This window comes from Seriola dumerili, unplaced genomic scaffold (assembly GCF_002260705.1).
Source record: "Seriola dumerili isolate Sdu_G_001 unplaced genomic scaffold, Sdu_1.0 BDQW01000088.1, whole genome shotgun sequence".
Taxonomy (NCBI): domain Eukaryota; kingdom Metazoa; phylum Chordata; class Actinopteri; order Carangiformes; family Carangidae; genus Seriola; species Seriola dumerili.
Window position 1 is genome coordinate 4719702 of NW_019174343.1, and position 25818 is coordinate 4745519.

General features: G+C 40.9%; 1 protein-coding gene across 2 annotated transcripts; it reads left to right on the top strand.

Annotated features, from left to right (window-relative positions):
• Nucleotides 1-115: 115 nt before the first annotated feature.
• Nucleotides 116-24309, top strand: LOC111221703 (ethanolamine kinase 1-like). Of its 2 annotated transcripts, XM_022745213.1 has the most exons (10): nt 116-495; nt 8019-8033; nt 8638-8775; nt 8881-9002; nt 9562-9702; nt 13824-13966; nt 15893-15976; nt 16058-16218; nt 16324-16397; nt 18478-24309. In XM_022745213.1, the coding sequence occupies exons 1-10, from the start codon at nt 349-351 to the stop codon at nt 18548-18550; spliced, it is 1098 nt and encodes a 365-aa protein (XP_022600934.1). In that variant the 5' UTR covers nt 116-348; the 3' UTR covers nt 18551-24309. The 2 variants fall into 2 exon arrangements, with proteins under 2 accessions (XP_022600934.1, XP_022600935.1); XM_022745214.1 differs by lacking the exon at nt 8019-8033.
• The last annotated feature ends 1509 nt before the right edge of the window (nt 24310-25818 follow it).

Here is a 25818-nt window from a genome sequence, read left to right on the forward strand (position 1 = left end):
AAAAGGGGCGTGTTCGGCTATGGTGAGTCTCAACCCGCTGTACAATCGGATGATCCCGGGCGGGTGGAGCTAAGTAGGAGGAAATGGTACAGTTGGCTGACTGCTCCCAAGAAAACCGGCAGCGAGCATCTCTACCCGGCAGTTTCATCGGTCATCTTCACAGCTTCTTACTCATCGTTATTGCAACAGCTATCAAGCAAGATAAATCTATCAAGCAGAACTTCAGTCTATTCACAAAAACACATCAACATTTAGCTACTTATAAACCAAGCAACACTTGTATGTTGCAATTTCTGGAGGTGTCTGTGAAGGGCTCGGAGATTAACGTTTCAGATAAACGGCTGCAGGATGGAGACGCAGATACATGTGCCCGTCGGGTCGCCGGTCATTAGAAAAATTCCCATTTTCGTGGACGAACACAACGTAACGGAGGGGGCGATGAAGCTCATTAAAGAGCTGAGACCGACGTGGGACACCAGCCATGTCAAGACCAAGGTAACGTTAGCCGCTATGCTAGCTGCGCAGAGTATGCTAGGCTAGCTAAGCTAAGACTGACAGCTCTGCAGCATCACCAGACAGTGTCAACCAGGCAGGAGGAGGGCCGTGGACAGATTATCTACCGGGTAGTTTTCTTAACAAACGGCACACCACTACACAGCCACGTCCTCTTCCTGATTTATGAATGAGGACGTTTTATGGGTTGGTATCTGTCTTGATAGTAAAATAATATGGTAAAGTTAGCTAAGCTAGCAAGACGCTCTCAGTCTGAACTCTAACTAAGGTAGCGAACTAGTGTCAGCTTGTAAATTACCACAAAAGCCACTAGGAAACTATTTCATCAATTAAGCTAAGGTCATTCAGTTTTCAGATAGTTTAATATGTCCAAAGTCCACAACATCAAGTACCAAATGTAGCATGAAAGCCAAGTCATGCTGTCATCTTAGTGTCAGTGGCCAGCTGGTAGTGACGTGATGGTCAGTTTGGTTGAGAAACATGAGGGTTGTTAATGGCACCAGGAAGCAAAGACACCTTATGAATCCTGTTTATGGCTTTTTTATCATGTCTTTTTGCTGTCTTGTCTGAATCCAGTGTGACTGAATGTTAATGATAAAAGAAACATGATCTGCTGTGGTGGCTTTGGGGACTACACAGGCAAAAGCATACTGAGACTCTTTAGGATGGCGGTTTTGATTATGTTACACGAAATGCAACGTACTGAAGTTCACAACAACTCAGCCTGGTCTAAAGGCCTGGTGATATATGATACTGAAACAGTATTTATAACAAAATTAGACTAAAACAGTATTAATACTCACAGTTTTTTAAAAGATAGATAGATAGAAAGATAGATAGATAAATACTTTATTTAGCCACTTGGAGAAATGTGTCCAGTAACTCCCATAGTGTAGATTAGCGAACCATCCACACGATTAGCAGAATAGCAGTAATAAATAAAAATAAATAACAATCAAAATACCTTTCCCTCTACACTTCAGTACAACATGCAAACAATACACTGTTTAAAATGAAAAGACAAACCTCTGTGTTTTGCATTCAGATTCATAATAGAAAATATTATGAAATCTAATTCATGTCTTAATGAGAATGTTGGCAGTAAGATAATGTCTGAATTTGGTTGGATCAACTTTCTCTAAAAAACTATTCGTCCAACAACTCCTCTTGTTGGATGCTGTATTTCACTTGCCTTTTACAAGGCAAAATTATACACACAGATGACACGGATACGTATAATGTCAACTGTAAGACAGAAACAGAAGGCAGACGTACAGTTACCATGAGGACAAACACACAAATCTGTACCTGCTTTAGTTGTATAAAGGTGTAAAGTTTAAAAACCTTCTAATTTGGATTAAAGATGTTGTATTATTCATGAATTCACAGTTACAGACATTGGAAGGTCCACAGTAGAATAAGAGAAACTGTAGCTGGTGGAGTCTGTGCTTGTTGTCTCAGCAAATTGCCTCCAAAGGTCATTTGGGGAACTCACCTATTGCTTGATTGGGCATAAAAGACACTGTAAAACCATTTCTGCAGTCAAAGTGAGCCATAAATCCACTTCATGTTTTAAATGAAAGCTCCATCTGTGGGATGGAGCTTTATCTTGGAGGCAGAGAGATCAGTGATCAGTGACACACTCACAACTCACTCTGCACACAGTTTGCATAGCAAAATACTGCGGCACAGTATACTTACAGCCCTAATGTCATAATGGAGTTTGTAGTCTAATGTAATTCATCTGGGGTCATTAACATAGAAAGTGTAACTGCTGATGATAGTAATAATGTTTTGATAATCTTAATTTTTTCTGGATCCTTTCATACATAAAATGTAACATACAATACTTTAGAATGGCTGCAGCTACTATACATTATTTTCATTATGGATAAAGCATTTGGCCTGTATAAGGTCAAAATTTTCACATTTGGGAGACTTAAAGAAGAGAATATGGGGATATTTTGTTAAAAAAGATGTGATTAATCGATTATCACAAAAGTTTATATATAAGTTCACTTAAAATATTAAAACAAAAATACAAATAAAAAGGTTCAAATGCACATTTTAAAGATACGATGGAAAAAAGAACAGCTTCTGTAAAACCTTTTCGTAAGATTTAGGCCTGATGCAATTGGGATATGAGTCACGATTTCAGCCGTAGTAAGATCCAACAAAATTAGGTAAATAGGAAAAAAAAAATGAAATTCAACAGACTCCTTAAAAGAAATATTGAAACAGCAAATAGAAGGAATGAACATTTGTTACATCTCCGGATCACTGATCCAACACTCTGACATATTAATCCAGGGTTAGCACTCTGCTATCTGTAGCCTTCACCACTTCTGTTGAACATTTTACTCTGACAGTTTAAAATTTATTCATTCATTCCTTCATTAGCCATACCGTTTATCCTTTTAGCTGGAGCCAATCCCAGCTGACATCAGTCGAGGGCGGGTTACACCCTGGACACGTTGCCAGTCTATCACAGTGCTGACACTTAGGGGGAAACAACCATTCATGCTCACATTCAGTTTAATATTAAAGAGCCTATTTGAGGTATTTTACAGTGCTTTAGGTGGTGCTTTACAGGATGTAAACAGGCACACTCCATATTTGTAAAGCGTTTTCTCTTTCTTTTTTTTGTGTGACAGTTGTAACAGAACACTATTTATTAATTTATTATTATTGTTATTATTAATTATGTCTCCTGAGCTCAGTGGCACTCATTTTAAAATGTTTGGAGAATAGGTATTATCATAGGGCTGCACCATTATGGATAAAATGAGAATCATGATTTTGTTGCTTAGAAATGAGATCATGATTCTCTCTCTCAGTTTTTCTTTCAGTATTAACATGTATTTCACTGATTTACCTGAGAGACAAGGAAACGCAACAGACACTATGATGTTGCCTGATATAGGACCGGCACATTAACTTTGAACAACAGAAATGGAGCACTACTTAAATGCAAATTCATGAATCACACTTAACAATCAACTTCTCCTATTTACACAACCCCTCTCTCTCCTTGTGTCTGTGGGAGCTTGATGGCTATGCTGATGGCGATGCACTGTATATGGTCTCTGTCACTGACGTGTGTGGTCGGACGGCAGAGATTTTCTGCTGAAGTTTTCTTAAGCTTTCTAGCTTCATCATTTTGCAGTGTGTGGTGACCTTTAAGGTGAAACTTTGTGGTGTTACTCTGCATCTGCCGCTGCTAGAAACACCGCTTGCTTACAGTGTGCGTGATTTTTGTCTTTCATCATCTTGTCTGAATCCAAAAAACGTACACACCTCAGAATGTGAACCTTTTCCCGGTGCGAGCAGAGTTGGGGTTCTCGTTCTCGTTCTCGTTCTCGTTCTCGTTCTTGTTCTCGTTCTCGTTCTCATTCTCGTTCTCACCACCATCAGTGGGATTTTCTTCAGGAGACATTTAGTCATTTTTATTTGTCCTTACACAACTTTTCTCTCACACTGTCCTGTGCCGGTGTGTCTCACTCACTCTCACTGGGTTTATCTTCCTTACTGTCGGCTTCTGCTGCTCTGCATCATGTGGTGTAATTGTGCGTTCTCATTTGTTGAGGGAGAAAGTAGTGTGTGAGAGTGCTTGTTTTGATGCAACTGATGTCACTAATGAAAATGCAGCAGAGATAGGGCTGAATGACATGCAAAAAAATCACTCAGCAATTGCAATATGAGTCATGGTTTCAGTTCGAATGGTACTTTCTTCATTTCACTTTTACTGGAGAAAATATAAGAAAGATGATGATGTGATTTTTGTTGAGCCTTGTACCAAAGAAGCATCTTACTTTACGTCCTGAGAATATGAATTGTAGGCCGGGGCGTTTCTGTAGCACTACAATGCTTCATTTATGGTCTGTTGGACATGTTTTACCTTTATCAAAAAAATTGCAGCACTTGCGATTTAGATACTGCACTTGGCCATATGGCGTTTTCAATAATATTTCGATTAAACAGAATCGTTTTCATTCAGAAACGACAGGTTTTTGCTTAACAAATGTGTAGATTTTTGTTTGATGTAATGTTTAGTAGGGGAACATCATATAATTACAAAGAGCTAAACTTACTTCCATCATTGTCCCTTCTGTTATCATGCTCCACAAACCTTTATCAAGATGGAGTCGTATTTAATGTCTGAGATATTTTTTTACATTTTTTACATTTTTTCTGACAAAGTTTAGAAAATAGATAAAAAAAAGAAAAAGAAGAAATTATATAGAAAATTGAACAACAATCCAACCAAAAAACATTCAGAAACCAGAGAAGAAAAAAAGGACATCAAAATGCCAGTATTCAGTATTTTATATGTAGTATAGTAAAATTTTGTCCCATTGTAGGGATGTTCCAGTCAATCTTTATTGAGCCCTAATTGTGTGGATCTGCCACAGAGTCTCATCTTACATTATCAGCATCAGAATATATGGGGACACAGTGAAATAGCAGCTGTAGCCCAATGACGTCGGCACAACTTATTTTTCATGAGCCATTTGATCCAAATACTGAAGCTGATGGTTGGGCAATGAGGTTAATCAGCTTGAATTAAATATATAACATGACTAAAAGCTGAATTCTGAAGTTCCGACTCCTGAAATTAAAAAGAGATCCATGAGAGAGAAGACAGATCACTGCGTTGGATTTATTGAAACTACAGAAACATGACTGTGCTGTAGAACCGCTCGGCTCGTCAGGGAAAGGAAAATGCATAATTGATTCCTTGTAAAAGGATCAAGTGCCCATGTGTCATTGCCAGGTCAAAGTCTGTGGAGTGACACCATTTACTGCTGTTACTCTCACGGTGCCATGGTTCGAGCCCAGCCACGGCAACCATGTGTTTACATCCTGCTGGCTAATCTCTCTGGATCTGATACCCCACCCACTCACACACCTGCAGCTCAGGAGGTGACGTCGTTTACCTCGCTCGCTGAAGGCCAGACCAGCAGCGCTTTTCTCAATGACCCTCACCCAAACAGGCTTTGTCCCACCGGCTGCTTTTGTCCTGGTATGGAATGGTACAGCTGCATGACTGGCAGCGCACTCACGGACCAAGTCACAGCAGCAGATGATGATGATGATGATGATGATGACGGACTGAGGAAAATGTGAGATTAAGTTTAAAAAAAGAAAATAAAAAAAGAAATGTTGGTTATTTTGGTTGCGTTGGGAAGGATGTTCTGGAGCAGCGGGACCATTGTTTTGATGAGAGCGGGAAGCGCTAAATGTGGCGAGGAGCAGCAGGGCAGCACTGTTGACAGAAACACCTGCTTAGTCCCGCCACCTGGACAGGAAGACTTTTACTGTAAATACACACTGTCCATTTCCAAACATCTCACACACACTGAGTTCCTGAAAACAGCAACTTGTGCCAATAGCAACAGCGAGCGGCAGTCTCCTCTTACAACTTTCTCATGCTGCAGTCAGAGTGACTCATCTCTGCCAAAGGAAGCCGGCTTCAGGCCGTTACAGTCAGACCACCGAACGTAGACTCACTGATGGCAAAAATAAAACGTCAGGCGGTATATGGATGAATGTTTACCTCTGTCTGGGTCCAAGCTTATCGCTGTCTGTCAATGTATTGATCACCGGTCTTAGCGGCGTATTGTGTGGCGGGTAGAAGGGATCAGTCATGTGGTAGCAAAGGCGTGTATGCTTGTGTATGTTGGGTCATAACAGGGATGCCTGTGCGCCCATCTTTGTGGTCAGCCACGTGTGGAATGTCAGATATGCGTGAGTGAGCGTCTGGGCCGGGGGAGATGTGTATGTTGTTATTGTGCTTGCCGCAGTGGGACGGACTGGCCCACTGGCTTCCACTGGAGTGATGCTGCCATTCAGATATTTAAGGCCCAGCTTCAGACACACCAGACTTTTTGCATACTCTTCATTTTAGAAGGGGTGTTGGGCTCAACCTGTTGACTAACTGATGCAACACCAACACCACCCTGCAGAGGGGTCATTGTGCCTCATGCAAGATCACTTGTACAAACACAAGTCATTTTTAATGGGATTTATTTTGAGAATTCCCCAGTGGTTTAGGAGGTTTGAATGAGTCACACCTTTCTCTAGAAGTGGACCAACCAAAATGAAATAAATCTAAAATAAACTTAAATAAACGCTGCTCTGATGAACATTGTTGGCAAATTGACTTTTATTTTTTTCTAATTGTCTCAGATCCCCTAATACCACTAGTGATATTGAGTTCCCTAAATTTGTTCTGTTTTTGTCTGCTGGTTCTAACCGCAGGACTTGAAGCTCTGGTGTGAATCTTGTTTTGACATGTAACATTTTTATTAAAGAAACCCATTAATGTAGTAACTTATTATTACCAGTATTTGTTGTAGTATTTAAAGTAATATCAAATTGAATTTGTCCTGCCATAGTTTCATGTATATAAGCAATGCTTGGAACACACACACACACACACACACACACACACTCCAACCAGCTGACTGACGCTGTTTGTTGTGTGTAGGTGCTGCACTGTGATTAAACAGAGCAGAGGAGATCTTTATAAGGACAGAACATGTCACTCAGTTCGGTTTCTTAGCTGCTGTTTTTCATGGTTGTAAATAGGACTTTTTGAACAGTCAGAGAAAGAGAGAGAGAGCGAGAGGAGAGAGCTGAAATCCAAGCAACACTCGACACCAGTCTCGCTATTTGGTCGCTCTTTCTCTCTTGCCCAATGTATAAACAATGCAATAACAGTTTCTAATTAAAACCACTTAATTTGAGCCTATACCCGTGTGACCTAGATCTTGTGTTTACTAATTGTAATCATTTTTGGAATATGTAGTATTGTAGTTTAGCCATGTGACTGTAGCGTACATACCTGGCCTGGCATCAGCCACAAGCCATTAAGGAAGTTCATTATAAGGACATGCAGAGTTACGGACCCACAACTGACACTTTGCGACTCTTCCCACCATCAAACTATCAAATTGATAGGAAACAGAGACAAAGGACCCTTCTCCCACAAACAGACCATGCTTTTAGCAGGACACAGAACCAGACCAAAGGTCAAAGGGTCAGCTCCAGAGGATTAACCAATGGACACCAGGCAACTGGAGAATATAGGCAAAATCTCCAGTTTGTAATAAGACTTTGTCTAATGATATTTGATTGTTTCTTGTATAGGACAAGTAACAACAAAAGGACTGATTAACACTAAGGTGTGAATCCTGGCCTGTCTGTGCCATGCATGAACACACTCACACATGCACACACACACACCAACCTCCCTTCCTCTGTCCCTCTCTAGATAAGAGTCATAAACTACAACCCACGTTCCAATCCTGGGTAGTGACCAGCAGAACTCTCTTCACAGACACAGATCTGAGGAAGAATATATAATTAAATATCTAGCTGTTCTGTAACTCATGAGATGTTTCTATGCAACAGTTTAATCCCAAACTTCTATCCCATAGAATGTTTGAAATGTAACATGTAGATTTTAAGACAATGTCCTTCATGTGACCATATACTGTCAGCATCCTTCACACGAGGTAACACACACTACATTATTATTATTACAGTCAAAGAACTGCTGTGTAATCCACATGTATAGACTATTAGCTTCGGGAAATGTTTATATTGTTGTTTGATCAATTAACCACTTGCATCATGATTAATTCCAGGTTTGAAGGATGTAATATGAAATCAACACTCCTATTACTCCTCTCTGCCATTATTAGTGCAAGTAGTTTTATATCTTATTTCATTTAATGTTTTGTGGTCATGGTGGAAGACAGATGTGCGAGTTTATAAGTAAATTCTAGAATTAAATTATTCCAAAGTTCAGTGGAAAATGAATCTCTTCTCCAAGTGGAAACACAGGAAAAGATGGGTGACGCCCCTGAAACATGCGCCAGCCCCCCAGGGGATAAAACAGTCAGAATGTTGTTCTATGATACATTTATCTCATATAGGTCAGAGCTGCATGGTGTTTGCACTGTTGATCCAGGCCCAGGGAACACTGACAGCGTTGTGTGACTGTGGAGTGGATTGAAATTGAAGCTTTAGTGCGGGAACCACTGTGGTGCTGGACAGTCAGAGGTCGAGGGTACGTCTCTGTGACCCGTCAAGTGACTTATCTTCCTCTTCTCCTAGCTCTTCACTGATGGAACCACCAACAAGCTGGTGGGCTGCTACGTGGAGGACAGTCCAGAGGACGTCGTGCTGGTCCGAGTGTACGGGAACAAGACTGAGCTGATTGTGGACAGAGACAATGAGCTCAAGAGCTTTCAGGTAGCGTAAAAACAAAGGGGAGTTTAATGGGTGTGTACTCTCCTCTGAAGTTGCCACAGATTTGTTTCTCCCACCTAATTGTATGTTTTTGTGTCTCACTTTTAGGTGCTACATGCTAATGGTTGCGCTCCTCGTCTCTACTGCACCTTTCAGAACGGCATCTGCTATGAGTTCATGCAGGGGGATGCTCTGGGGACGCAGGATGTCAGGGATCCTTCCCTACTCAGGTGGGGACACGTTAGAGATGGTGCAGTTATAAAACAGTGCCAGGTAGCACCGTGCTCAGAATCCTTTGTGGTTTCTACTCCCTACGTAGAAACTGAGACACAGACTGTTTGCCGTGCTTTGATTCCTCGACACTGTTCATTACAGAGGCAAATGAAGCGTTCACATGTCTGTCACATGCAAATGATTCCATCGAAACAAGTGAAACAAATAAACAAAGGCTGATTCCAAAGATGCGCCCGTGCAAAATAGTTGGTCATGTCACTGTATTACTACAGCAATGTGCCTAAAGCATGTGTCCCCTTCACTGCTAATGCACATTGTCATTGGCGTTTTTTGTTAAATAAATGTGTGTTACATGATGATTTTGGGAATGGACTCATTCCCTGAAATCAGTGAGAGATATTTGTCCTCATCTAACCTTGCACAGAAAAGTATCTTAATCCCTTAGCAGGGCTGTCTGTCACTGAGTCCTTGGATTTGTTGTCATTTCATGTTGAAAATCTAGTCATGATGATGACCATATTCATTTGTGTGTGTGTGTGTGTCTCCTCCTCTCAGACTGATAGCCAGGGAGATGGCTCGTATTCATGCCATCCACGCACACAACGGCTGCATCCCCAAACCTAACCTCTGGATCAAGATGAGGAAATACTTCTCCCTTGTGGCCACAGAGTTCACCGATCAAGCCTCCAACATCAGGTGAGAGCTGGACCCTCAGTTGCTGCTCAGTAGTTTGTAGTTGGTCCTCATGCTTGTGGCTCTGCACATGCTGTGATAATAATCCAGTAGCTCATGAAGCACAGTCTGGTTTGCCTGTACCATTAGTTAACTAGTGAACTAGTTACACTGTTTAATTTTCTAACTGCCACAGCTAGTTTGTCTAACTCATCATGTACATACAGACGCTGAGTGAAGAGAGTTCATTTTACATGAAGGTGGCCTCACACTCCAGACTCTCTGCCACAGTCGGGCTAAGTGATATGGTCAAAAATACTATCATATTGATATACGTAGTTATTGAGATATACATTTAATAATATTAATAAAGAAGGAAACACGATCATCACGTTTGTCAGACCTCAGTGATACACACAGTGTGTTATGTTGAGTCACACTGATTGTGAACACTGATTGATTACAAGGAAACTCCGTGGGTAACTTTTAATTTGAATTTGAAAGGGTATATTCCATTTGGGATTGAATTCCACATTAATCACAAGATTTGTTAAGTTTCTAAATGATCCTATTTTTTTAATCAATAATCAATACTCTGCAACCAACTGGTATAACATTTATAGTGTTACATTTGTAAAGCTCTGTCGTACAGCCTGATTACAGTGTGTAAAGCTGCTCTCCCACCTTGCCCACCCAATCTTCATAAAGCTGAGGCAGATCCGTTTTTGAAAAATGTTCCCATCCGGGCACTTAGTACCCAGAATAAAACACTTTCAGTAAGTGAAGTATGAAATTGCACTTGCTGTGTCCTTGCCTCTTTCTGAGCTCTCATCATATCAGGTAATGCCTGAGGAGGCCGACAGGAGCAGCTGCTGATACCACGAGAGGCTTGTTTGCGAAGCCACGGTGTGGAAATTTTCCCACTGGGTAATAAACTGGTGACAACACTGGTGTTACTGATCACACTCATTTTACAAGAAAAGAAGTGTGTCTGTTCAGTGTCTGTAAATTACAGACTGAGTTTGCTGATGGCCTCGTTCATGTTTTCAGGTTTCTCTTTGGCATTGGGTTTAAATCTGGAATATCGCTAAATAGGCGTTAGTATTTTTACAAGTTTTTTATTGGATGAATGTGGGAACAAATGGGTTTTATGTCTATGAAAAATTGAAAAAGACAGAGGGGACAGTGGGGAAGTTATGTAATTAGTGTGTGCCTGAACACTGTGCAACACCGGCTGCACCGGTGCTTGGCTGCTAGCATCAGTGCTAGCACTTTGGGTGCGCAGACTTTAGCTTTCTGTACACTGTGATGGTGGGATGGTAATGTTGTCTTTGGTGAAAAAGTTTGCTGTGTTTCTAGTCTTCTTCGGCACAGTGCGCTGCATATCTTGCAACAGACGTCACTGCACTATTCATGCAGCTTTAGAAAACTACACCATTTCCAAACCTGGGAGATGAGGTTGTGTGACCTCTCTTTGCCACAATTTTGCCATCCTTTGTAACACAAATGATTGATCCAAATGTAGAGCAGATACATTTATAAAAAACGTATTCATCAGTTGATCATCATTATTGTGGGAATTTTTTTTTTTTTTGTAATAGTTATCAAGGTCTTTTTATCACCCAGCAATAGTTAGTAGATTAGTTGTAGCATTACTAGCCATGGTAGTGGTGTGGCACTAGAGATGGTAATGTTGATCAATCAGTCCACCACTTTGAACCAGAGGGAAATATCTCATCAGCTGTTGATGGCTCGCCATGAATTTTTGTACAGACATGCATTTTCATAAAGAGTGTCCAGTTTATGACCAAATACATCAAAAACTACTGACATTCCTGATTAGGAAATGTTAGGAAATGTTAGCGTGCTAACATGTTAGCTTAAGATAATGAACATGGTAAACATTGTGCTGTGTTGGCCCTAATATAAGGTCACCCTGATTATCAGAGGATCCTCCCTTTTCCAACACCTGTTTTTGAAGATGCAACAAATGTTCACACTTGGTTCTGTTGGGGAAGTTTCCCTGAGATACTTTTAATCCAAGGAGAAGATGTTATCCATCTCTGAACCCTTTTATCCCACAACTGAAACATGAAATTGTAAACAGAATGTAAATCTCACATTTGTGTAGCTTGTCCGTCACATATTCATAAAGTCTCCTTTCAACCTCTTGGAAGCACTCAGAATGATGTTTTTGTCCGTTTGAGCTTTTCATCATTTCAGATATCTGTAATACTTAACAGCTGTCTGTTTCTGCAGTAACGACGTCAGGAGACGTTTTCACATATTATTTCCTCCATCACAGCAAACCTGAAAGACTCGATATAAATGGACTTCGCGAGCTTAGTAACAGTAAGTCTGCACATGATGCAGCACTCTGTAGGAGCCGGTGTTACACTTGCGCTCTCTCCATTCAAAAAGAATACCTGATGTCTTCAACATATAATTGTCTTATCCTCAAATATATCAGCTTCATCAGGTGATGTGATAATGAGACAGCTTGTAACCAAAGACACTGGAAAAAAACAGAGAGTTTGTGACTCTCTGAACTTATCCAACAACTTTTGATCCCTGCACTGACACACACACACACACACACACACACACACACACACACACAAACATAAGGTCGGTGCATTTGCTATTGAGAAATGATTTTCATGCACTTGTATTGTCATCTGTGGGAAAGAGGAAGGATGAATAGTTCAGAGGAGTTCATGCTGAAGATGGCTCGCTCCGCGTCTTGGCACTGGACCTGTGGAGCCGACAAAGGTAGACTGTTTCATAACCTGGCCAGCTGCCCAGTCACAGCTGGTATCTTTGTTCTGATGGCTATTAGATTAAGTCCAGCATGTGGCTTACATAACTGCAACAATAATAGCCGACTGGATTAGGGAGTCTGAGGCATGCAGTGGGCCAGCAGATGTTTGCTTAGCTCTGTGTCAGGTCACTTTACTCTCTTCCTTGGTAACGTAGACAGCCAGAGTGTCCTGGTCCTGAGCAGCAGACACTTGTTACACTGCGGTCTGAAGCAGAGAGAAGAGAAAGCCACATTATATATACTGTATATATATATATATACATACATACATACATACATATGTAAATATATATAATATTCTGTTGTTACATAGAATTATTTCAGTAGTGATGACAAAAAATACTGGCCACCTCCCATAGATCAACAGTGTGATATCTGTGCTATAGGCCAGGCAGGGATTGAACAGCTGAGACTCTTGGAGAGGCCACAGGTTAAGGAGAGGCAGCGAGCCAGGTAGAGATCTCCGAGGAGAGTGAGAGTGTGTGTGTGTGTGTTAACCCAGCCTCACTCCCTGCTTTCTCTCATCTCCTGCTATCAGGCTAACTGTGGATTAAGCCCGGTAAACCCATTACAGTCAGCACAGGGGTCTCTGCTCAGCACACACCGGTCTGGTTGGCTGAGACACTAACTCAGCAACCTAACCCTTTCTCAACTAGCCAATAATACCACTTTCAGACCGACACAGGTTGAAGCTGCACCTGCTGTTAATCTGAAGGGGTCACTGTGAGTCATCTGGCCTGGGCTGAGCACTAAACGTTGAGCGGGCCTGTGTCGTGTGCCCACAGATGGAAAAGGTCAAATGTTTTAATGCAGCTGCAGGAGATGCTTCAGTGCCATTTTCAAGCATAATATGTACAAACAGTTATAAAATAAATCCCAAATCAAGCATGTGTAATCAGGTCTCAAAGCCCATTTCAAAAGGAGACATAGTGGTGTATCCATGGTGATTCAGGAGCACTCTGCAGCACCAGGAGTATCCTCTGAGAACTTGTTTCTCTGTAGCTGTGATCCCAGGAGCCTGTCGGGCAGTGCCCCACTGAGCCTGTGTGCTGTTTGTGCATGTTGGTCTCAGCTGTGTTCACATCACCTGCAGCATGTTCCCACTTATTAATGATACCAAAAACAATGAAAGGTGCTTTATTTTGGTCCATAACAACTAGTAAAACAATTCCTGTCACTTTCCTTTACCATACACTTGGGCCCAGTGATGTCCGAATACTTGTTTAATGAGAAGAACCTGAAGTGTGTTAAAGATCTGACATTTTCTTTCTCTTCCTCTTCCTCTTTCTCCTTCTCTGCCTCTGTCTCTGCGCTCCCTGTCCAGGATCCAGCAGGAGGTTCCCAGCAAGGTGGTGCTGGAGCAGGAGATGGTGTGGATGAAGGAGCATCTCTCCACGCTGGGCTCCCCTGTGGTGCTCTGCCACAATGACCTGCTCTGCAAGAACATCATCCACAACAGCAAAGAGGGTAGGTACCTTCCGCTTAAATCGAGCGTCACCCGATTTGGGTGTCATCCTCTCCCACAGTCAGAATGATCTTCACTCCCCACACTGCAGCACCAAAAACAGTAGGGATATTTTGTATAATGTATTACATATTTTAGAGTTTAGGACTGTAACTAAGGAAAATTGTCATTATCCACTAATCTGATTTTTCTTGATAGATTGTTTGGTCTATAAATGTCCAACACAGTTTACCAGAGCAGTCCAAACACAGGAATATTGACTTAACTATGAAAGAAAACTGAGCTATCACATCACCAAATATTCACATTTTAGAAGCTGGAACCAATTAATTGTTGTCATTATTGCTCAAAAAATATGGTTCCAACAATTTATCAGACATCCAAACTGTTGCCCATTAATCCTTACAGCTCTATTTTCAACCCCATTTACACCTGATATTAACATATGTTCTGTATCTGAATATCATATCTGGATAAGGAAGAATGCATTAATGCATGTGTAATTACAAGCCTATTGAATTGCAGTAGGACTGCTGTTGCTTCAGCCATACCATGTCTGGAGTTGATCTGACTGATCTGTGATCAGATCTCAAGTCTAAATTGCATCTGTACAGTTTGACCATATTCTTAAGAATCAGTTATCAGCTGATCACATTTACAGGTCTCCTTACTCCAAACAAACTTCTTCACTGACTCTGGTGACCTTCTTACATTTTAAGTGACCTTAGCCGAGACTCTTGCCTTGATGATAAGAAAACAAGAATGTTTATTACGTACAGGTGTGAGTGTAAACGCCTGTAAAGGGCTTGTCAAGCAGGCAGGCGAGCAGCATTTGGACGTTTGCAAATGCATATTGATAACTCTGGGATGTTTGACAGGTGACTAGCTAGTTTGCCATCTTCCACCAAGCTTAGATCAGTTACGATATTGCACACAGAATACAGATTATACATTATATAGCATGGATGTGTGTGGAATTGAACTTGTGCATTAGAAAATAACTTCAACAGTCTTAGCAGTAGCAAGAAAATTAGCAAATTACACTGTGATTTAGCTCAAAGTGCTTTACAATAGAAAATAAACTAGTACATTAAAATAAGGGCATCTCTGTGCAAGATCTGCAGTTTGAGAGGTTTGAGACAGCATTGTGTTACACAAGTAGAGCGGCTCCTTTCAGGAATAGCTCAGTACGTAGGTTGTGTCGCGGGCGAGAGAGGAAGAGAGAGAGCAGTGAGGCTGACAACTGGAGCAGAGAGTTAGCAAGAAGTTAGCAGTATAGCTAAGAGTGCAATGTGTGTGCAATTAAGGCTGTGTGTCAGTAAATTAATGCTACAACTCCTAAAGCCAAGTTCCTATGTCTCCCCTGTGCTTCCCAACTAGAGTCTGTACGATGAGCCAATAGTGTATGATATAATGATATGAATGATATTAAGACAGGAAAATACAGGATTCTACATTGTCACTGGACTCTTTCAATGTCAGTTAATAGTAACTATTTTAATTATTATCATAGAAGTGATTTTTAGATATTTTTCCTCCAAACTGCACATTTGATGTTTAGTATCAGTTCAGAAGAGTGATCCTGTTATGTCTTCAGACAGGAGGGTGAAAGTTGAAGGAGAACGAGTTTCAGCACAGGAACAACCGGCAGCATGAAATCATGAGACAGGACAGACACAGCACAGTTATTTCAATCTGTATTTATGTCAGATAACATTTATGTCAGACGATATTGGAACCATTAACACCACAAGGTGCTCTCATCTGAACCCCACTGATCAGGTCTTTAGACAAGCAGTTTGATATTCCATTTTTACTAACCAGGCTTAATGACCCAAATGTCTTCTCAGTGGCTGGTTGGGAGTGGCGTTAGCAAAGCTGCTTTTGAGCAGCTGCACCTTAATAAGCTGTACATGTTGTTTTTTCAGGTCATGTTCGGTTCATTGACTACGAATACTCCAGCTACAACTACCAGGCCTTCGACATTGGCAACCACTTCAACGAATTTGCAGGTTTGTTGAACCACAGTGTGATCTGTATGTGAGTGTAAATCTTTCCATGTAGTTTGGCTTATACATCTCGTATGTGACCAGGTATGACTGAGCTGGACTACGGGCTGTACCCCAGTCGGGAGATGCAAATGGACTGGCTCAAAGTTTACCTGCAGGCATACAAACTCTTCACCAAGAAAACAGAGGAGGTCAGCCCACGAGAGCTGGAGACACTCTACGTACAGGTCAACAAGTTTGCTCTGGTGAGGAAGAATATGTTGGCAAACACACACAAGCTCTTACACACTCACACCCACCGTGTCTCACATTACTTCACCTCATCTAATATCCCATTTGTCTCTCTCAAGGCTTCTCACTTCTTTTGGGGCTTCTGGGCGCTCATCCAGGCCAAATACTCCTCCATTGATTTTGACTTCCTTGGGTAAGTTTGTGCTTGTGAGATTGGGCTTGTTATACAGTATTTATGGGGTCCCCACAAAGCTGTCAGACCCCACTTTACATGTGGGGTCTGACAGCTTTGTGGGGACCATAGTGCTGGACTCCACAAGTTTAAATGGCTGTTTGAATGCCAAGACCTGGTGTCAGGTTTAAGGTTAGAATTAGGTTTATGCATTCAGTTGTGATGGTTAAGGTTAGGGTAAGGAGCATTGTGTCAACGTTGGGTCCCCATGAATATAGTAAAACAAGGTTGGTTGTGTGTGTGAGAAAGACTTAGAGCTGTGTGTGGTGCCCCCTGTGTGGAATAGAATAGAGTCATAAGTTGGACTGTGTGTTTGAAAAGAATCTGTCAGTGCGGGTTAAACAGAACATTATGAAAGACTGAAACTGAAAACCCTGAAGCCAACATGGCTCTTATTTCATTTGTGAACCTCCATACCACTTAACACTCTATGTCCACTTACCTGTAACACAAACGGACACCAGGTTTGCCTCCCAGGAAGTAGACCTAAGGAGGTTCATGGACTGCAACCCTAGCACTCCTATGTTGCCAACGGCTTGACTGTCAAAAGAGCCTGTCTACTAATTTGATTACTGCTGCATAGCATGGAGGTGTATTAAAATTAAAATGAAATATGTTTTTGACGTGACATAACATAACATATACACAGTGGAGTCCAAAAGTCTGAGACCAATTTCCCCATCACTTAAATGGGAAAGTGATCTCAGACTTTTGGAGGGTTAGAGTCTAGTCCCACTGTATCTACTTGGTGATTGGTTTGATTGTGTACATATTTTGTAAAAATCGTAATTACCAAAGAATCTTTGGGAACCCTATAATTTATTTTAGTTCTAATTAAGCCCCTTTTCCACCGGTCAAAAAACCCACTAAGCCCCGCTAACGTCAGGCTTTTGTCGGCAATGGAAAAGGGAAAATTCGGCATTCACACCTGGGTCAAATGACTCTGCAGTAGAAGCACGTATTTATCTGCTCTGATCAGCATTGATGTAAACACAACACCCACGTCAACTCGCTAATTTTCACTCCTTTTCCTGTTGTGACGTCTTTCAGAGCACAGACACTGTAAGCACACCTGTCACCTGTCCAGCTCGGTGCTGTTAAACCAGAAACACCGTGGCTACACTGCGCCAGAGGATGAAAGAGTGAATTCAGATCCAGTCTGCACGACGGCTAGCAGCTCACTCTTTCTCCCTTGCGTCTGGGTGTGTGCTCTGCAACTGCTTGTGATGACATCGCTCCCTGCAGTTGTGTGTGTCCTCTCAGGAAAACTCGTCTGGCTGTGAACAAAGAGTCACTTGCCTTTTTTAGCAGGTTTACTAGTGTTTAAAAAAATCTGCTTAAAAGGGTATTAGTGTCACAATTTTGTTCAGACTCTCAGATTCAGGAAGTGAAACTTAACATTACCCAGAGCACTGTTTGGACACAGGCCTGTGAAATGAAATAGACAATGGACTAAGTTGTTTTCTTCTCCTGAACAGAATCAGTTGAAAGTTTTGTGAAGCACTGCAGTGTGTGTTGGTTAGCTGATCTCATTTGTTAGTGCTGGCGTTTGGTGCTCTAGTTTGCTAATGTTAGCTTATTGTCTGTGATGGCGCAGAAAGTATTAAGAAAACACTTTCTATAGCAAAGCTAATTATTAAATTATTAGATCCAAAATACGTGCGAATACATAGAGTTCTGACAGTCTGGTCATTTGCTGTCACTGCATTTGTGAAGGACAGAACTAATACCAGACGGATGCCCTCCTTTATATAATGTCAGACAAACACAATAATGAATGTGTGAGAACTATCAATGACTCAGCAGATGTTGAAATGACACGAATGAAAAGTAATGTCTAGTGCCTTACCATTAGCCTTCCTTTTCACATCCTGAGTTGAATACAAACATAACAGCACAATGGGTCCTCCCAAATGTTGACTAGAATAAAGGGTCAAATGCATCTCTAATGGTACATAACCAAAAGGAAATCAAAATTAAATTAAAAAATAAAAATTATGACTCTGTGTCTTCACCACCTCCTTCCTCTTGTTTTTTGCAGGTACGCTGTGCTTCGTTTCAACCAGTACTTTAAGACCAAACCTGCAGTGATGGCCATGCAGATCCCAGAATGAGAGGAGACAGAGGAGGACAGGATGAGGCGAGAAGACAGGCGGGAGGGTGTCAACAGGTTTCGTGCTGGGACGTCCTGTAGGGTGGGAACGCTTCTCTGTGAGCCAGCTATTGATGGACCACTCCGTGGTCTACCTGGCATCCTTTTCTGCAACGAGTGCAGTTCCTCTTTTATTCCTCCAAACTTAGCTTCACATCTGTCACAACCCTAGCTCAAGAATTATAAAACTCATGTGCGTTCGCTGTGTGTATGTGAGTGTGTGCTTGTCTATGTTCTTAATTTATCTGGATAAACCTGACGTCTCGCTTTCCCTCTGCAGCTGAACCAGGCGTAGTGAGCACAGCAGTCTGAGTTTGGGGTAAAGTTCACTCACTTAAAACCTGCTTCATTATCTGTCACACTGGCGCCAATATGTTCCACGGTGCTGGTAATGAAGGTCAAAAGAAGGATGAGACTGTAACCAAGAGTTTGATGCTGACGTTGGCAGTTCGTTCTGTTCTCTGTGTATCTTATGGCTCAATGCCACGACCTCAATGCAGTTAGAAACTGACTCCAGTGGCATTTCACCTGGGATTCCTCACATTCTGCATGTGGTGTGCGGTGGGACCATTCCTCCTTCTGTCTTAAGTTATTTTAACAGTTTGACTTCTAATCTATGTGATCCTTCCTCTCATTTCTCCATTTATGGTGCTAAGTGCTTGTAGCCGCGGTATTTCTGCACTGCATTTCCCAGAGATCGCCTGTGCATCACACACTGTGGGCAGCACTGTGTCGTTCCTCTTTCCCCGGATCGATGCAGGTTGAGCTTCTGTCGGTTTCTCCTCTAGCTGTTCCCAGCAAACTGCTTTTGCTGCTGCTGAAATATGAAACATACTTTTCTGTGTGCTAGTGGACTTTCTCCCCTGGAAGGAGCTACCAGACACTGAGTGTGTGGAACAGCAAATAGAAAAGCTTTTCATGGCCTGGCTGTTGGTTGAATCACTATTGTGTTATAGCAATCAGTGATAGAGAGCGGCTAAAGGTGCATTTATTTATTTATGTGGATTATTCATCTCAGGTCAACAACTCTTCAGTTTGGGTTGCTTTAGTAAGTGTTGCTTTGTGTTGAAATGGGAAGTGGAACTGAAGCAGGAGGGGAGATAGATTTCTTTTCTTTTTTTTTTTAAATAACGGACCTGTGTAAATGTCACTCTAAACTCTGTGTGCATTTCTGTCCTCATACTGTTTTTCCACCTTCTTGACTTTTATGGTTAAAGTGAAGCGCTCTGTTAAACTTTCCAGACCTCTTGGAAAAATCCCCCCCCCCCCTCCTCACCACGTCTAATGCTTTCCTGTGTCTGATCCCTGTTCACATTACTATCTCCTCCCACCCCTGTTTTGTTTCATCTCTCCCTTTGTCAGTGGATATTGAGGCATCAACACCTGCTCCACTGGCCGTCTTAACATCAGAGCACCATACTGTAATCCATTCCTATACACATCACAGATTCTAGGCCAAATTTTGTTATTTAATCAGACATTGCATAAGTTATATGGAGGGTCAAACCAAGTCTATCTGGGGCTTTGTTTCCATCGTGACATCACCTCGTACTTGGATGGAAAAAGACGTCATCTGACTCTGACACTAACTTTGTCATTTCCTGTAGGGAGGAAATCCTCATTCTACTGTCAGCAAAAATGCTAGAACCCTTAAAGCGGGACTTGACTGGTTTTACACATCAAAGTCTGTTTACAGGTATTGGGGAGTCCTATTGCAAATGTGAAAAAAGTTTAATAAAACCTTTTGAGCAGTGTGAAATTTCCTCAAGTGATGTCACTTGAGTCGGCGTCGGTTGGGGCTGAACAAGTTGAAAAATAAAAAATCTGGAGGTGTGGCATTAGAAATAGGTGAGCTTACCAGACCTCTGTAGCCTGTAGTGCTGTGACTTTTTATTTGAAATTCAAACATTCCTTTCAATGTATGAAAAAAAAAAATTGAACTGTAGAGTTGTTCGAAACGTACTATAAGTTGATCAGACTGTCTGAAGTAGTTTGCCTTGTGGTCAAGCAGAGGGCTAGTTCACTACCAGCTTGACGTATTTCATGTCCAGTTGACACTCACAGTGAATTAAGCTAATGAATAAAAATGGAGGAAGATACTAGTGAGCAAGCCCATGCTAACTGCGTAATCAGTGTGAGGCAGTATTTTTAGGAGGTTCTATGGTTCTTTGCCACAGTTGGCAAAATTTCCAACAAAGATGAGGCTGTTTTCTGACTTTGTAAAAAGCAGTTACCTGACTCTACAACAACAGCAACAAATCTGAGGAGTCGTGCTAACTGATACTTGTGGCAACTGCAGTATGGATATGCTATATGTATGCATTCAAGTCAGTTTTATGTGTCAGTTCAGATTTGTTCAAACTTGACTTTTTGAACAAGTGACAGTCCAAGTAGCCCACTCCTCATTTCTGCTTGAGGCTACGACTTCTGATTCCTACCAGGATCCTTTGCACTTTGAGTCCAGTCTTGTGTTAATACACTGCAGATTTAGTTGTCTCGTCTTATATCTCCTAAAGAGGTACTCTGGCAATGTAGTATTGCACTTACTTAAAATCAAATCAAAATTGAAGCAGCAGAGGCTCCTGATTTTTAGGGTTAGGGTTAGGGTTAGGGTTACTCCAAAAACAATGGATCCCATAATGCAACTTGGTACATCTTTTCCCTGACTGGTATATCCCCATGTCTTTAACTTGAAATTCCAAGTTTACAACGCAGGGTATCTCTTGAGAGTTTGTAGTCTTCAGTCCCAAGATGAAATGACTCAAATGATGTCACTTGCTGTGACTAATGAGTACCTTCATTAGCAGGGCAGTAATGCTCATCAAAACTTCCCAGGGTCCAAAGTGGCCTTTTTAAATGTCTTAGTGTTTGTCTGACCAATGGTCAAAAACCCAAAATATTCAGTTTGACCTGTTGTTTGATCTATGACAAATAAGAGCAACATATTTGCACATTGTGAAACCTGCAACCAGTGATTGGACTTTTTCACCATTTTTGCTAGAAAATGACTGCAACGACTGAGCAGTTATCAAAATAGTCTCTGTCAATCAACCAGTCGACTAATCGTTTCAGCTCGCCTTGAGCCATTTTCTCTGACTTGATCAAGTTCCTTCCAGAGTCGTTCAGCTGTTTTCACTAACTATGATCATTAACCAGTTCTTTATGTGTAGAATCAGGAGTAGGGTGCCCTTGCTCATTAATTTCTTATTTTCCTTTTTTTCTTATTCTGACTGCTAATAGTTAATACAGTTTTCCTTTTTGAGGCCTGCAGACACCGTGACACTGACCCGTCTCTCAGAAAAATCTTGATACTACACAAGCAATGAACTTAAGCACAGGATTGACGCCTCCTCCCAATCGACGCAATCACTGACCCGATTAAACTGGAATGATGAGCACATACATGAATCTTAGGAAGCTATTCATTCATGCTACCAGGCTGCAGAAAAGGGATGTGCCTTCTCTCTCACCTACACACACTCTTAAGGATATTTAACCCCTCATTGACCCAGCAGGGGGTGACACTGAGCTCTGACCTTTGTCCTCCACAATGGGTCTCTTGTAACTGACGGCTTATTAGTTTCCCAGGTGAGCAGCAGCCTTCCTGAACAGCAGAGCAGACAGAGACAGAGACTGATGATAATGGTTTTCAGTCAGGTGAAGTGTTTTGAGCAGGATCACATTTACATCTGAAATGTGTCTGTGGTTCTTATCCTTGAAGTTATGATTATAGCCTTCTGAATGTGAACTATAACTCTTTTTTTTAGGGCTGTGTGAGACTAAATGGGTTTAAGAGTCACTTAGTAAAACATGTACTCATATGATGGCACATATTTGGGAGCAAAAAGCAACCAATGGCACTGTCTTGAAAAAGCTCAAATCACCCACAACAGTAGTGGATTTTTAATTTAATCAAGAGGCCCTTATTTTAGGGACCTAATAGTGGAGTAATCTGCTTTAGTAGATTTTCAGACAAAGGCCAAATTAGTGAGCTTGCTGCTTGAACGCACAATCCTAATACGGTGGTAGGAATTTAGCCTAGATAAAAAGGGCATTTGCACCCAATGAGCACTGAATGAACTTCTTCATTCACTTAATGGAGGACACTGACCCCGAGTGGACCTCATCTGTTGACACAGTTTAGGATTTTTGAAGAGACAAAGTTGGGCGGGTTTATTTAATTTTTTCTGAAATGGCATCTAACACTGTAGCAGACACTAATGTTAAAGGCGAGAGTTAAATGTCTGGTTGAACTGAAAACACATTCCACACAGAACTGAGGTTGCACTCATGCTGGGGTGCGCTAATATTTTAGCAGCTGTGCCCATTGGTCACTTTACCCACTGTATTGTTTGGCACCAAAATATTCTTCATGCTACTGAAATGGTTCAATCCAGTTTATATTGTAAAGGCTTCAACATTGCATTCCCTTAGACTTTCATAGGGAGGGTCACCCCTCTCTGAACACATGTAACTTTACAGCATGTTAAAAGCACAATGAGTGATCAAACATTCCCTTAGCATCAAAAATCCTGAAACCTACTATCACTCTCAAAATGATTGACAGGTCTTTAAAGAGTAACCTAATGGCAGGCTGAAAAGCAGTGTTTTAACTGGTATGTCTGGTTGTATCTGTAACCACACCCAACAGTGATGTCACAGTGTATAGACACACCCTCTAGTACACATCACTGCAGCAAGGTGAGAAGTTAAACCACTTTTCAGTAGGTGTTAAGTTACTCTTTAGATACACAAACTGGCACTGTACAACAAATACATCTAAGTTACTAACAAGACATAACAATTTCATGTAAAGGTTCACTTACTAGCTTTTTCAGAGGCTTTCAATTGCATCACATTATCTTCATCGACTTCTTTTGTTCACTAAAAAGTTAGCTAAAGGTTTTGCACTGTTGACTGCACTGACAATAATGTTTGACTAGTTTATCCAGCAGTAACAGATCTCCACACTGCAGGATGAAATTGAGAAGTATAACTGCATGCATGCATGCAAGTATCATTTTCATACTTTAAATATTTCAAAGCACACTGGGTAAAGTGACAATGAGCCAAACACAGAATTAGTGTGAATATTCGATGAAGTTCCTGAAACGTTGCCTATTTATAGACCAGTACGTTTATCTGTTTTTGCGGCGGCTGCTCTTATCTCATACAGGCTGTCTGAATTTCCTGTTCCACGCTGGCTATCAAAGATTTCCCTCTTTGTGCTTGGCCTTTTAGGTTTGAAAGCAGTTGTAAACAGGGTCTATTTATTGAGTGAATTTAACATTGCATTTTACACATTTTCTTTTTTTGTTTTCTAATCATACCAAAATGGTTAGCTTCAGAGAGTTTGCATTGCAGTTCATTTGAGATTAACTATTTTTGTGTGTGAATGTACTAACTTAATTTTAAGAAACACTGTACAGTTAACTGATTACTTGTTTTCCTTTGTATGCTGATATTTACTTTTTGTAAATGCTTTGACTTGAAATGTAGAGCGCTGTGTAAAAGGAGCCAGTGATTGGCTTGTAGATGTGACTTTGTAAATGTACTCATCCACTGCTAAAGGAGATGCTGCGTCAGTGTGTGTGGTCAGCGGAGATGGAGGATGTAAATACTGTAAGAAATACTGTGAAAAGCTTACTGTACAGTGATCCTTCACACCTCTGTAGGAGTGGCAAGAAGAATTATTTAACAGTTGTCAGTAAATATTTCCATAAAAATATATAAAATGATTTAAAAAAACAAAAAAAACAACTGAGTCTCCTTATGATTTTTCACAGTGTCAGAGGTGCTGGGAATTCATGAAACTACCAATATCCGACTTGTCCTCTGTTGACTCTCCAGTTTTCTCCTCTGTTTGTGTCTGTATGCCAGCTGACCCTGTGCCTTGGCCCTGACAGGAGGAAGGAAGGCAAAAACCTCTGTTGAAGGACATCCTGCCAAAACACACACACACACACACACACACACACACACACACACACACAGGCTGACACACTATGGTGATGACTTCCAACATGCTAGACACACAACTTTTCATGTCTCTGACTTCACATCTGCCTCTTTTGTATACACACTCACATCATTACCTTGCTATATTTAATAGCCACAAATAAAAAACTGAGTTAGCACCATTCAAGAATCAAACCATTAGTGCAGATACCAGCATTTTGTGAAAGTGACAATGTGAACATCTGCATTACACAGCAGATTATTACCAATGAATACAATGATCCCTAAGGTTTTACAGTGGCTTTTTCAGGGCTATCACCAAATTTTTAAAGAGACAGGCCATAAAAAGTTATATTCTCAATCAGCGTCTTACTATGAATTACATGCAACTACTACATGCTATTCTACAACAGTTTTGGTCGTTGCAGTGGAGAGATTTATGTCAGTGATGTTTCTGTGCATCAATCAGGATTTTATCAGTATTTGACAGCTGTGGGCTGTTGCTTGCATTGGCTGGCTAATGTCAGTCAAATCTGAACAAATCATTCCCACACAGTCATAATGAAGCTGACTCTTCACTTTGATGCTGATTAATTATCAAATCTCACAACTCAACCTAGGTTTTTAGCCACATGCTAGTTAGTAGCATGTGCAGCTTTTTTCAGCTAAATTGAGAGTTGATTCAGCATCACTTTGACATTGTTTTTGCTCTAGCTAACAGGTGCTAACTGGCCATCTGATTGCAGTTGTTTAGCTTGCTAGCTTAAGAAAGGGAGGAGGCACAGGGTTGGCTGAAATGTGAGAGGGCATAAAAAGTGAATAAAAGTGTCATTGGGGAAAAAAATGCAACCAAGTATGAAAAAAATTAATAAAAACTTTCCTATTCTAAAATTTGCATTTTAGAATAAATTATGAAATATGAGAATAACATTTCATGTTAATGAATTGAGTTTGAATAATTTCTTAAATATTTTCATAAATTATTGTTTCATATTTTACATAATTTATTTGTGTGTCCTTATTTAAGAATGAATTAACTTATTTAATACTCAACACTTCATGCTCCATAGTAGTTCTTAAGTAACTGAGCCTATGTAAATCTAAAACTTAAACAAGTCATTGCTCTGATAGTAGATTGACAATATGGGATAGACACAGTAATATGGATACCACTTCCTGTACTGCACCATTTATAAAGGGTTTATAAACTGGGATTAATGGATCTATTAATCGATAGTACGTCTTTACTTTACTAATGTGTTATTTACCAGT

Coding starts and splice junctions, on each gene's coding strand:
- LOC111221703 (XM_022745213.1), top strand. CDS start 349: ATGGAGACGCAGATACATGTGCCCGTCGGGTCGCCGGTCATTAGAAAA. Junction 9,703..13,823: donor GATCAAGCCTCCAACATCAG/GTGAGAGCTGGA, acceptor CTCCCTGTCCAG/GATCCAGCAGGAGGTTCCCA. Junction 16,219..16,323: donor AGGTCAACAAGTTTGCTCTG/GTGAGGAAGAAT, acceptor GTCTCTCTCAAG/GCTTCTCACTTCTTTTGGGG.